Source organism: Podarcis pityusensis (assembly GCF_964106645.2).
Source record: "Podarcis pityusensis genome assembly, chromosome: 9".
In the NCBI taxonomy this organism is placed as follows: domain Eukaryota; kingdom Metazoa; phylum Chordata; class Lepidosauria; order Squamata; family Lacertidae; genus Podarcis; species Podarcis pityusensis.
The window spans coordinates 47,425,576-47,439,470 of record NC_138034.1 but is presented as its reverse complement, the minus strand read 5'-3'; the positions used below and the strand labels follow the sequence as shown (position 1 = coordinate 47,439,470).

The following is a 13,895-nucleotide window of genomic DNA, read 5'->3' as shown; positions in this document are numbered from 1 at the left end:
AATTAATTATGGCATTTGCTTCTGTGGACTAGAGTCCACTTCATCAGAGGCGTGTTGTTATTTCGTGTGTGTGTGTGTTTGTGTGTGTGTGTGTGTGTGTGTGTGTGTTGATCACAGTTTATAATCCACTTCCAACAAACCATGCACATATACTTGTAAGCTAAGGATGTCATTTCATTCAGCTATTGAGCTGGACTCAGCTTTCGTTGACTAATTTGTTAGTTTTGAAAGATGTCACGATACTCTTTGTTGAGATGTTGTTTGTGCTGGTGAAAAAAATTACTTGAGATGTGATTAGTTTCTTTGGGGCAAAAGAGAAGCTTATTTGAATATCTTATGGGATGTGACAGATTAATGTATATGGTGAGGAAGAGAGCAAAAAGAATTCTAAAAATCAGTTGCCCACCATCACACCAGTTTCCTCTGTGTTTTATTTTTAACGAAATGGTAGTGTGCTGTGATGGGACGATGAGCTGCTTGTGTGTAAAATCCTAGTCCCTCAGAGTTTGGTCAAGTTTGCAAACCTCTGTCTGTAACGGAGCCCCTTAAACATGGCTCCGTCAGTCGCTGGCAGATTCCGACAGTGGTTGCTTTCGGAATCGCTTCCAACATAAAAGCTCCTTAACGGAAACACGTCTTCTGGACTCTCTGCGTGACAGTTTCCGGCGAGGAGTGGGTGTCCCTACAGGAGGTCCTGAAACCTCCCCACTGTTTTCGCTGGAAGTGTCTCTGAGCCATCCCTCCAGCTCCCTTTCCCTCAGCTCAGCTCCTCTCCCCCTACTGGTTCCCTCTTCAGCTGCTGAGTCTCTCCCAACCTGTGTGAGCCCTTTCACTTCCCTTCCTTCCGATGGCAGTTCCCTGACATCCACCTCCCCTCCAGGGCCCCCTTCATCCCCTCTCGCCCCCTCCTCTACGGGCGGTGAGGAGGCAAAACCCCGGAATGAACTTCCTTCATCTTCCGATGTCTCGAACACTTCTCTCCACCTGTTGCGGTTCCTGGTCTCGAAGTACTCCTCCTCCTCAGAGTCCATCTCCCCTTCCCCTTCCGATTCCGAGAATCCTTCCAACTCCTCCTCCTCATCGGTGGTCCCAAAGTATTCCCTCCGGAACCTCTCCACAGGCTGAGGTTTCCTTGGGAACCTTTGATGGAACGTTTCTATCAATACCTCGTCATTGATATCTTCTGCCATTACCCAAGTGTTTTCTGACTCCGGTTCTCCTTCCCACGCTACCAAATACTCCACCTGATCCCCCTTCCACCTGGCGTCGAGGATTTCTGCCACATGGCTGCTGCATTCCCTTTCTTCTATGACCGGTCCCCGAGTGGCCATCCCTTCTCGTCCCCCCTCATACGGTGACAGTAACGACCTGTGAAATACTGGGTGCAGTTTCATGTGGTTGGGTAACCGGAGCCTGAAAGCCACTGGGTTGACCTGTTGAATGACCTCAAAGGGACCCAATCTCCTGGGTCTTAATTTCTTACAACCTCCTTTGAACGGCAACCCTTGGGTTGACAGCCACACCCTATCTCCCACCCTTATGGTTTCACCTTCCCTTCGGTTCTTGTCTGCCTGCCTCTTGTATTCTTCCTTCGCCCTTTCTAAGTTGAGTTGGAGCTGACGATGGATTGCTTCCATTTCTTCTACAAAATGCTCGGCTGCCGGGACACCCCATCTCTCCCCTTCTCCACCTGGGAAAGCCCTGGGATGACACCCATAATTAGCCAAGAAGGGGCTCATCCCTGTGGACACATTCTCGGCATTGTTGTAGGCAAATTCCGCCAGCGCCAACTTTTCTACCCAGTCATTCTCTCTGTCATTGACATAACACCTCAGGTATTGCTGGAGGACCCCGTTTGCTCTTTCCGCCTGCCCGTTGGTTTCAGGGTGCCGGGCACTCGAAAAGTTGACCTCCACCTGCAGTAAGCTCATGAGCTTCCTCCAGAACCTGGAAGTAAATTGTTTTCCTCGGTCTGAGACCACCCTCAATGGCACCCCGTGCAACCTAAAAATGTGTTCTACAAATAACTTCGCTGTCTCTTCCGCCGTGACTGCATGCGAGCAGGCTACAAAGTGGCACATCTTTGTTAGTAGGTCTACCACCACCATGATGGCTGTTTTCCCCTTGGACTTCGGCAGATCAGTCATAAAATCTATCGACACTGCCTCCCAAGGTCTTTCTGGGGTTGGTAAGGGTTCTAATAGCCCCGCCGGTGCCCGCCTCTCCCCTTTGGCTCGCTGGCATTGCTCACACCCTCTTACATACTCCCGTACATCTTCCCTCACCTTAGGCCACCAAAATTCCCTGGTGACCAACCACATGGTTTTGTGTTGTCCAAAATGCCCCGCTGTGGGGCTGTCGTGCAACTGCTTGAGTACCCTCCCCCTTAAGTCTCCTTCAGGGATATACAGTGCCCCTTTGTAATACAAAGCTCCATTTCTTTCCTCGAAACCCCCTGGTTCCTCTCCCTCACCCCTAAGACCTCTGAGCTTATTCTGGGCGTATTCATCATTCTCTGTTTCCTCTACCAGTTCTCTTTGTCCCACCAATGCCGCCCCACACACCCAGCGGTCCTCTGGAATGACATGTCTCTCTTCGGGTGCTCCCTCCCCCTCCAAATATTCAGGTTTGCGTGAGAGAGCGTCCGCCCTAATGTTCTCTGGGCCTGGCACGTAACAAATCTCAAAGTTAAATTTGGAGAACTCCTGGGCCCATCTCACTTGCCGTTGGTTGAGCACTCGTGCCGTCCTCCAATACTCTAGGTTCTTGTGGTCAGTGCACACTTGCACCTTATGTTGTGCGCCAATTAGCAGGTGCCTCCATCTCCGGAACGCCTCATGAATGGCTAGTAGTTCTCGGTCATACACCGTGTAGTTCCTCTCGGATTTGTTCAGCTTTCGCGAAAAAAAGGCACACGGTCTCCACTCTGACTCCTCCTTCCCTGGCTGCAGAAGCACCGCCCCAATCGCTCTGTCTGATGCGTCAGTTTCCACTCTCATCGGTTTTTGTAAATCCACATGCAGGAGTTGTTGTTCCGAGGCGAAGGCCCTTTTTAGTTCCTCAAATGCTCGCTCCGCCTCCTCAGTCCAAACGAACTTCTTCTTACTGCTGAGACAGTCCGTAATGGGCACCGTCAGGTGGGCAAAGTTTCGGATGAACTTACGATAGAAGTTCCCAAATCCTAGGAACCTCTGCACATCCTTCCTTGTTTTGGGTGTTTTCCATTCCAGCACCGCCTGGACCTTGCCGGGATCCATGGCCAATCCCTTGTCTGACAGGCGATACCCCAGGAATTCCACCTCCTTGGTATGAAACTGACACTTCTCCAGTTTCACCCACAGCTGGTTGGCTTGCAGCCTGCTCAACACTTCTCTGACGTCTCTCACATGCTGCTCCTCATTCTCAGAATACACCAACACGTCGTCTAAGAAGGCCACACAATTCTTGTAAAGCAAAGGCCCCAGGACGTGGTTCATAAACGATTGAAAGCACGCGGAGCCTCCTTGTAGGCCGAAGGGCATAACTAAATATTCAAATGCCCCCAAAGGGGTGAACATGGTGGTTTTCCATTCATCCCCCTTCCTTATTCGTATCAGGTTGTACGCCCCCCTTAGGTCCAGTTTAGTAAAAATCTTTCCCTTCCTGACCCTTGTCAAAATGTCGTCAATCCTGGGCATAGGGAAAGCCACTGGTTCTGACACTGCATTTAAGGCCCTGAAGTCACACACAAGCCTCGGCTTGTTCGTGTTTTTTTTATCCACAAAAAACACTGGGCTGCCCCCCACCGCCCTGGACTCTCTGATGAACCCTCTCTTCAGGTTCTTGTCAATGAACTCTCTTAGCTCCTGCATCTCTCTGTCTGACATGGCGTACAGCTTGCCTACAGGGAGCTGTGCCCCAGGGAGTAAATTGATTTGACAGTCAAAGGGTCTATGCGGGGGTAGTTGGTCAGCTTCCCTTTCGCTGAAGACGTCGCGGAGATCTGCGTATTGTCGTGGTACCTTCACGTTCTCCGTTACTTCAGTCCCTGCTAGGGTGGCTTGGGCCCCTGCCAAACCCTTTCCCTCTTTGCAGTGTTCTAAGCAATGTGCTGAACCAAAAGAAACCACTCTCTGATGCCAGCCCACCAGCGGATCATGTAACGCTAGCCAGCTCATCCCCAATATAATGGGAGCTCCTCCCAAGGTGGCCACATTAAACGCTATCAGTTCGGTGTGCCTTGCCACCTTCATTATCATTGGGACGGTCTGCAAGCTGACTTCTCCTCCCAACAGCTCCCTGCCATCGATCGTGGTCACCTGCAGGGGGTTGCTTAAAGGGATCGTCTGTATCTGGTGTTCAGCTGCAAACTCTTTGCTCATGAAATTGCAGGAGCTGCCTGAGTCCAACAGCGCCTTTATCTTTAGAGGGTGTCCGTTTGGCAGCTCTAGCGCCACTTCTATCACTAGGGCGGGTTTAGGAGGTTCTGGCGTGGGCACTTTCACTGCTCTTTGGCCTGGCTGCTGTGCCCCGACGGTGGCAGCCAGGCGTTGGCTTTTACTTGCTTCGGTATTTCTTCCTCTCTTCCCTCCACAGCTCCTACCATCCCTTGCCATTCCTTCCTCTGGGGGCAGACTCTGGCAAAGTGACCTGGCTGTTGGCAGAGATAGCATTTCCGGGCGCCTTTTCCCTCCTTCTTTCCCCCCTCACTGGGCTTTGAAACTGCGCGCGCGCGCGCTGTTCCGATTTCCATCGGCTCTGCCGGCGGGAAAGTTGGCTCTGGAATGTCTGGAATGCGGAACTCCTTCCAACGTTCCCCCTTCCCTTCCCGCCTCTCCAATGCTCTCGCCTCCTGGCGCGCTCCTATGGTCAGCGCTGATTTGGTCAGCTGGTCCATAGACTCCGCCCTGGGCGCCCGGGAAAGTTCGTCTTTCACAGCCGAAGAAAGCCCTTCTTCAAAGAGCATTTGAATGGGTTCCGCCGATAGATCCCACCCCAATTTATGGATCAACATGGTGAACTCAGTCCAGTACTCACGGACAGATCGGCTCCCCTGTTTGCAAGCCATTAACTGTCTGCGGACCACTCCCTGTTCAATATCGCTGGAAAACATCAGATCCATGGCGCGAAAGAACTTCATCGTGTCCTTTAGGACGTCACTATTCGCTGCCATCAGGGGTCTAACCCAGTCTCTCGCCCCCTTTTCAAGATGCCCAATCACGAAAGCCACTCGTGATTCCTCGTCAGGGAATTCATCAAACTGCAGATTGAGGGCATATTGCATCTCTGTCCGAAAGCCATGATAGTCTTTGGGCTCCCCCCCAAACTTCTGCACCAATCCTGGTACCTTTCTGACGAGCTGGGTGTCTTTCCCCTTTTTGTCTGCATCCTGAGCCCTCCTCTCCTCAAGCCTCGCCGTCTGCAGCGCTAGCTGGACCTCCAACACCCGGTACCTTTCTTCCAGGCTTGGACCCGCTCCAGCTCCTGCTTCTCCGGTTCCGGCTGGGTTGCTCATGATGCCTTCTCCTGCACAAGCTGCTCACGGAGACTGTCGGAATGCTGTGATGGGACGATGAGCTGCTTGTGTGTAAAATCCTAGTCCCTCAGAGTTTGGTCAAGTTTGCAAACCTCTGTCTGTAACGGAGCCCCTTAAACATGGCTCCGTCAGTCGCTGGCAGATTCCGACAGTGGTTGCTTTCGGAATCGCTTCCAACATAAAAGCTCCTTAACGGAAACACGTCTTCTGGACTCTCTGCGTGACAGTTTCCGGCGAGGAGTGGGTGTCCCTACAGGAGGTCCTGAAACCTCCCCACTGTTTTCGCTGGAAGTGTCTCTGAGCCATCCCTCCAGCTCCCTTTCCCTCAGCTCAGCTCCTCTCCCCCTACTGGTTCCCTCTTCAGCTGCTGAGTCTCTCCCAACCTGTGTGAGCCCTTTCACTTCCCTTCCTTCCGATGGCAGTTCCCTGACATGTGCAAATAAATATAAATATGGAATAAGGCATCTGGTGGCCTCTTTCTTCTTAGATCATATTCCTTCTGTAGCTCTCTGATGGGATATATGCACAAGGACACAGTGGTTAGTAGAAAGGATTATCAAATAGATGCTTGCCTTGCCAATGCAAACTATAATTGCCACATATAAGCTGGCTCAGCATTTTTGTGGCCTGCCTGTTTCCTTTCTTTTGCTAGGCAGTTAAAAAGATGTTGGAGGAAAAGAGTAGAAACAATGCTTTTTTTTCCTAAGGAGAGGGTCTTTTCACCCTAAAATACTTGCCAATTAGAAAAGAAATCATTTTTCAATTGTTGTTGTTTAGTCGTTTAGTCGTGTCCGACTCTTCGTGACCCCATGGACCAGAGCACGCCAGGCACTCCTGTCTTCCACTGCCTCCCGAAGTTTGGTCAAACTCATGCTGGTAGCTTCGAGAACCATCTTGTCCTCTGAGAACCATCCAACCATCTTGTCCTCTGTCGTCCCCTTCTCCTTGTGCCCTCCATCTTTCCCAACATCAGGGTCTTTTCCAGGGAGTCTTCTCTTCTCATGAGGTAGCCAAAGTATTGGAGCCTCAGCTTAAGGATCTGTCCTTCCAGTGAACACTCAGGGCTGATTTCCTTCAGAATGGATAGGTTTGATCTTCTTGCAATCGATGGGACTCTCAAGAGTCTTCTCCAGCACCATAATTCAAAAGCATCAATTCTTCGGCGATCAGCCTTCTTGTAGCTCTGTTCTTCTATTGCAGCATGAACAACAAGTCTTGTGTCATGTTAAAGAATAACAGCAGAACCTTTTGTAGACTGCAGATCATCTCATGAGATGCATGAAGTGTTCTCCTGAATTGCAGGCTTATATGTTGCAGACACATGGTTGAAATTACTAACATTAAGGACAGAGGCAAACAAAATGCAGCAAAAGTACAGGCAGTGGTCATTCACAATAGAGTTGTTGATAACACAGACATCCTGGCATTGGTAAGTCAATAAACAAATACAGAGTGAGTTAAAACCCTTTGTCTTGATTTGTTTTATAAGTGATAGCATTGAACTTCTTGATGTAATTTCAGGCTCCTTTTGAGGTTCCTGTGTTCCTGTATAGCCACCTTAAGGTCAGCCACAGGGTGGCCAGGGAGACAGAAATGTTCTCTCACTGCTTTTTGAATATTGCCATTTCTGATGTCTGATAGGTGTCCATTTATTATTTTGCATGGAGATTGGCCAGTTTGCTCTATGTAGAAAGGCATTGCTGGCAGATAATCTCTTATATCTCATTGGAAGATGGGCAAATGCATGAACCCCATATGTTGTATATGACATTATTAGGTCCTATAATAGTGTTGCCAGGGTAGGCATGAGGACAGAGCTGACATCTGCCTTTGCTGCAGCGTCTAGTCTTTGTGTCTGTATCTCTGTTTTTTGGCCATGTGTTGCTGGCCAATAGCTGTTTTGGGTTGGGAGGTTGTCAATAAGCAAGAACAGTCCTACCACCTAAGGCCTGGGATAGGAAAGTGTCATTATTCAGACTGAGCTGTTGATCGTTGATGATATAGGTGTCAGTTGTTTCAGCTGTTATGTGACAAGGGCTCTGCCATTTTTCCTCTTCCACATCTCTCCTGTAGCAGGCTATTACTGAGTACAAACCTGGCCTTGCTGGTCTTTTCCCCCCAGCAAACTAAAATGCTAGAGCAATGGCAATTCAACACACTAAAATACTAGAATAATAGCAATTCATTATTTGAAGTCCCGTTCCAAAGATATCCTCTCAATTAACAATACATACTAATAAATGGGGGGGGGGGGGTCTTAGCTGCAGGGAGCCCTACTTCAGCACGCACTATGCACACCTTTAAATTTCCCACTGTGTGGTTGCTGTGTGTTTTCTAGGGCCACAAACACTACAACACAGTTTTGTTAGTTGCCAACAGGCCCCCAAAATTGACAGCTTGACAGTTAAAACAGGCACGTGCAGGAGTGTGAATCCTAGGAGAAAAAAAAGGTTGTGTCATTGTGGAAAAGAAAACAATAATGTGTGTTTTCTGGAAAAACTGAGGGATGCCATTTATATTCTCGAACTATGAATTACGTTAGTGTCATCAAAATTTAATGACTATTTTGTATGTTTGTAATGCAGGGGGCTTTGGGCTTCTTTGTGTTGTCTGAGAAGGTAACATAACCCTCACATTAATATTATGCAGTGTTTTAATGTTAGATGCCAAGTGCTAAAATATCTGCAGCAAACACCCAAAAAACGAAGCCATTCACATCTTTAAATTTTGTTTTGTTTTGTTTTCAAATAAACTTGCCATGTTCCTGAGTTTAAGTTGGGACTTCAGCATGTAATATTACTGTTGTATTTTATGGGGTACACAGAGTTTTCAGAATAACTTACACAACCATCTTGCTATTTCTTCATTCCCTTCCTTTTCATCCTTCCAAATGCTAGTTACAGAGCCTCTCCTTCCATTAATCCTCTGTGTGCTTCATGAATTTTCAGCATTTGTTCTCCCTGGTAACATAGCATCTTATGCAGGTTGCACAGCTACCTTAAAACAATAGCTAGATAGATGTTTACAAAGGACAGCTGCCAGTTGCACATTGTGAATTTGGGTTCTGGTGGTAAAATGTCAGCTTGTAGCTGAAACACAAGCTGTGTGTGATATATATGGTATTAATAAATAAACTGCAGAGCTTCGCAGCTGCAGTACCTTGAAACAGGATCTGGTGAAATGTAATAGGTTTGGTAGCACGACTGCTTGCTCTAGCTGTGCTCGTTTAAGGGCCAAGACTTGATTGGCAGCTGTGGCATATAGCAGTCATTCATCTTTGCTTTTCTAACGACCTTAGAATGGTTGTTGTCGATGTGTTAAAATTAATTATTACAACGCTGCAGCGTTTTTCTTCTCTCCCCCCCCCCCCCCGTCCACCCTCAGCAAACCTCTTGGGCGGTTTAATTCTTTGAAATTAAAGTCTTAAGCTGTTTAATTCTAGAGTTTGTGCTTAGGATGCTGTATCAGCAATGTGTATGCTAATTCTTATGTTCAGAAGCTTTAAAATGCAGCTACAGAAAACTCCAGGTGCAAATTTGGCATAGGAGGGACAGGCTTGAGGAGACCATGATTTACATCTTTGTAATTAGTTCGTGCTCAGTTCATTTACTCTCAGAGAAAGGGATTTTCCATGTCTTCTTCTAAAACGGATTAGTCCCAGATGATACCATTAAAAGGTCCTTCGTTGAGTTGGCATCTGGAAGGCTTTGTTTTGTGATGGGGTTGGGTAGAGAGGGAGAGGGTTGAGCTGCAGGTGAACTAGGAATGTGAACAGCCAGTAGGAAGTGCTGCTATTGAGCAGTCGGTAGAGATGCAAGGAAATGTGTATATGCATAACACAAGTAAGGGAGTGTCTATTAATATGTACTTCAAAATTGAGTTGATGCCCAGTGGCATCACCCTACATGTGTATGCAAAGGTAAAGGTAAAGGGACACCTGACCAAAGGGACTCGTGACCGACTTTGGGGTTGTGGCGCTCATCTCACTTTATTGGCCGAGGGAGCCGGCGTACAGCTTCCGGGTCATGTGGCCAGCATGACTAAGCCACTTCTGGCGAACCAGAGCAGCACATGGAAATGCCGTTTACCTTCCCGCCGGAGCGGTACCTATTTATCTACTTGCACTTTGACGTGCTTTTGAACTGCTAGGTTGGCAGGAGCAGGGTCCGAGCAACGGGAGCTCACCCCGTCGCGGGGATTCAAACCGCTGACCTACTGATCGGCAAGTCCTAGGCTCTGTGGTTTAACCCACAGCGCCACCCCTGTCCCATGTGTATGTAGGCCATACATATTTGGTATCGTAGCTTCTATCATGGGAAGGTACAACCCGAGAGAGATACAACATGGGCCAAGTTAGTTCCAGCTGCTCAGCTCCACACACATACCTCTGAGGCCCTTCGTGGGAGCTGTTGCCAACTGTCAACCAGAGAAGGTCTACCTCCATCACAAGCTAGTGAGTTCAAGCTGCTTGGCCCTGTTCAGAAGTGATCCAGCGGACTCTGCTGCCTTGTAGGCACAGGCTGAAGGGTGACACCAGGGAAGACCAAAGATGAAAAAAGGAAATGCCACCAGAATTATCCTGGCACCAGAGGAACACCATGATTTCTGTTATTGATTTTTATTATGTGAATCTTTTGTAAGCCACTTTGAAAGCTTCTCAGAGCTATAAAGCAGGTTATAAGCATTCAAGCTAAACAACCAAAACATAAACAGGTGGGGGATTTATAAAATCCTACTTCCTGCCTTCATATATTTTGATATATAGCACATCCATGCCATACATTTAAAGCATCATCATATGACTTTAAACAGTTTTGGCCTCTCCCAAAGAACTGTGGAGATTGTAGTTTGTTAAGGGTGCTGAGATTTATTCGGAGACCCCCTATTCCCACCATAGAGTGACTGGATGGCAGGAGAGATATTGATTACCAAACTACTCTGTCAAATGTGTGAGGGGAATACACTTAACAACTCTCAGCCCCCTTAAGAAACTTCCCAGGATTCTTTGGGGAAACCATGAGCCATAAATTTCAAAGTTGTATAATAGTGCTTTAATTGTATAGTTTGTATAGTTTAATTGTATGGTTTGCATTGTATTAGAGAAGAGTTCGGGCAAGCATCACAGAATTTATTTTTCCACTGAGCTTCTTTCTATTCATTAAATTCTTACTGCCCTCATTCGGTTGAGATTTGATTTAATTCTCCATTTCAAAAAAAAATGCCAAAATGTGTTGGATTTTGGCTTTCCTGATCAAAGAAGCCGGGCATTGTAATGCATTGTTCATATCCCCCAAAGAGTGGGAGATATGCAAATTTGTTGGATGAACAACAGAAGTTTCAAAAAGATATTTGTGCTGGTTTTTATACTTGGATTATTCCCATCCATGTTTCTGAAACCAGAAATCTCTTGTCAATAGTGATGAAGTGGGTTGCTGAAGTACAATGACGTTTCTGTCTGTCAATCCGCTTATCTCTTTTGACTTTTAAGTTGCCCCTCACTCTCCCCTCCCCCTTTTCCAGCCCTGCTAAACAATCAGCTATCTAATGTTTGCTCTGCCCCCCAACTATGCCATTATCTCCTTGGTGGTCTTCACGTTTTGGTGACCACTTATTGGTCCAGGCCTTCTGGGAATCTTTTGCTTTCACTATAGATAGAAACCATCTGTTGCCTGTCTTTTCTTTATTGGGAGATTATTAGTATGTGTCTACCTAGCAGTGGAACTCTAAGCTCTTGGCTTTTTAAACGCAGCATCGGCAAGCCCATGAGAACTAAACAATCTTGCTTACACAGGAGAAGGAGTAAACAGCTTTGGCAAATAATTTCAGACGCTGCCATTAGTGTTTGTAAAAGATATAAACAGAACTTGTGAAAAATAAAATGTGTTTGGGTTTAAGCATGGAAAGAGAGAGGGGGAGATCCAGAGAGATGTTACAACAACTTGCTTCCAATATTGACTTTTTTTAAAAAAAACACCCCTAACTCTCTCATACAAAGAAGGGCAAATCAGAACTCTTTTTTAATGCTAAAAGTTGCACTCTTTCTTTCTGGCTGTTGGACATGCCAATATGTAAACATTTCAGGGAGAATTTTACACCACCTCATCTTTATGTCAAGCAGCATTTAATGGTTGAATGATCCCGTGCCCCGGGTCTTGGCAGCTATCCTCTGGGGTCCAACTTTTAGGGATTACATTGACAGTCAGTCAGTGGACCATGTCCAACGTAAACTAGACTAGGACCATTTAAAATCAGTTACTATCAACAAGTCAAATTAGCTTTATGTAGGTTACAGGCTTTTTCTCCGAAGATTTCAAAACAATGTGGAATTTTAACCATCACGGGACTTTTTCTCTCATTTGTGTTTTCAGAAAAGTTCCTGAAACATCAGATTGCGCACTGCTTACCTGAGTCAATGTAAAGTTAAGCAACTTGCACTACTTATATTTAATAAATGAATCACGAGCTTTCCCCCTTTCCTTCCTAGGTGGAAATAACTCTTCAAGATGTCAATGACAACCCGCCAGTGTTCCCTACAGATATGCTTGATCTGACTGTAGAAGAAAATATCGGAGATGGTTCTAAAATAATGCAGCTGACAGCTATGGATGCTGACGAGGTAGGATATTATTGCTTCTTTGAAGGGTAGCAGGACACTTCTGTCACAACAATGTTGTTAGGCATAGATTTCCAGCCTTGTTTCTACTCCACCCACTGATTTTTGCCTGGAAGACGGTGGCATGGAGTGTAAAAATGCAAGTGTTTAATTTTTTTTCTGTGAGTTGAGACTGCCCATTCTATCCCTTTGTGCCTGATTCCAGGACTTTTCAGAACACCATGTGGTCTCTTGTTCTCAGAGACTCCCCTAGTGGGGACCTTACTTAAATTAATTTGATTGCCCTCATCCATCACAGGACATCGCTTGCTTTGCTTTATTTAACATACAATGTTTTCTCTCCTGTGTGTCTGTCCTCTACTTCCTATTTTCTAGTCTCTCATCTTGCCTACCTTTCATCCATCCCCTCTCTTCCTTTTGTAGACTTTCCTTTCCTGTTTTCCTGCTTCTTCTTTCTGCTGGGAGATGGTTTAAACTCTCCCACATGGCAGCCTTTTAACAGTTGCCGGATGCCCCTCCCTCTTCTCAACATGTGGTACACCTGAACAGCTCCTCTTCTGGTCTCAAGAGAGCCAGTGTGGTGTAGTGGTTAAGAGCAGTAGTCTCGTAATCTGGGGAACCGGGTTCGCGTCTCCGCTCCTCCACATGCAGCTGCTGGGTGACCTTGGGCTAGTCACACTTCTTTGAAGTCTCTCAGCCCCACTCACCTCACAGAGTTTGTCGTGGGGGAGGAAGGGAAAGGAGAATGTTAGCCGCATTGAGACTCCTTAGGGTAGTGATAAAGCGGGATATCAAATCCAAACTCTTCTTCTACATACTGGGGGCCACACAGAGACCAACCCCACCTGCCCCCTCAGATAGATTCATGACATTTTGCAGAAATGTGTGAGGTGGCAGATTCCTAAACATTGGAGAGCCACATTGGAGGTTTAAGGAACCATCCACCTCTGTACAGATTTCTTCCTTTTCTCTGTGTCTGCCTTGCATGGCATGATTTTATTTATTTATATCTCTTGCCCTCTTCAGACATTGTCCCCTCATGTTCTTTTTTGACACAGGATCTGAGTGCTGCATCTTGATGTTCATACAAGTAGCTTGACCACCTATAGTGCACATACATTCGTTTGCAATAAGGTTTCCACATGTCCCAGAGTTCCAAATCGTATGGAAATCTTCATGCGTCCAGCTGTATCTGTGAAAGCTATGTCACGCAGTCATTTATGCTAATTGCATAGTCACCAGTGGCAGGGCTATCCAGCATGTCCAAAGTCGAGTAATTTGACAGTTATTAATGCCTGAAGGAAGTTTCTGTCACTGTGTCTATCTCCAAGAAAGCCTCTAAGCTTCAGTAGAGTGTTAGAAATCCGTGACATACAAAAACCTCTACTTGAAATCTGTAGTGACATGTTTTAAAAAGTGTGCATGCCAAATGATGAGACTAGGTTAAGGCTCTTTGAAACCCATTGCCTAAACGTGTAAAAGATTGTTTCATATGACAGAATTTGATTGCTGCATTTGGCTAATCTTCAACTTAATGGGATCAAGGTGGTCACTATTTTGCAATCTGCACAGAAGGTGTAACATTTTCTCTAGTGCCATGGGATGAATATTAATGATAGCTATGATATCTCACAGCACAGTACTACTGTACTTCAAATGTGTTGACAGGAAGTTTCTAGATTTTCTTCTTACTTGCCTAATTTATAGTATTTGCTCCTTACCCACAGCAGCAGTTATGGTAGAAGAGTCTATAGCTGAGTCACATTG

General features: G+C 46.4%; 1 protein-coding gene across 1 annotated transcript in view; it reads left to right on the top strand.

Moving 5' to 3' along the window:
• Positions 1-13,895, top strand: part of FAT4 (FAT atypical cadherin 4) — a 144,790-nt gene that overhangs the window by 70,562 nt on the left and 60,333 nt on the right. Inside the window, exon 2 of the mRNA XM_081021855.1 lies at positions 12,000-12,131. Coding sequence (XP_080877981.1) covers positions 12,000-12,131 — 132 coding nt within the window. The remainder of the gene's footprint in view (positions 1-11,999; positions 12,132-13,895) is intronic.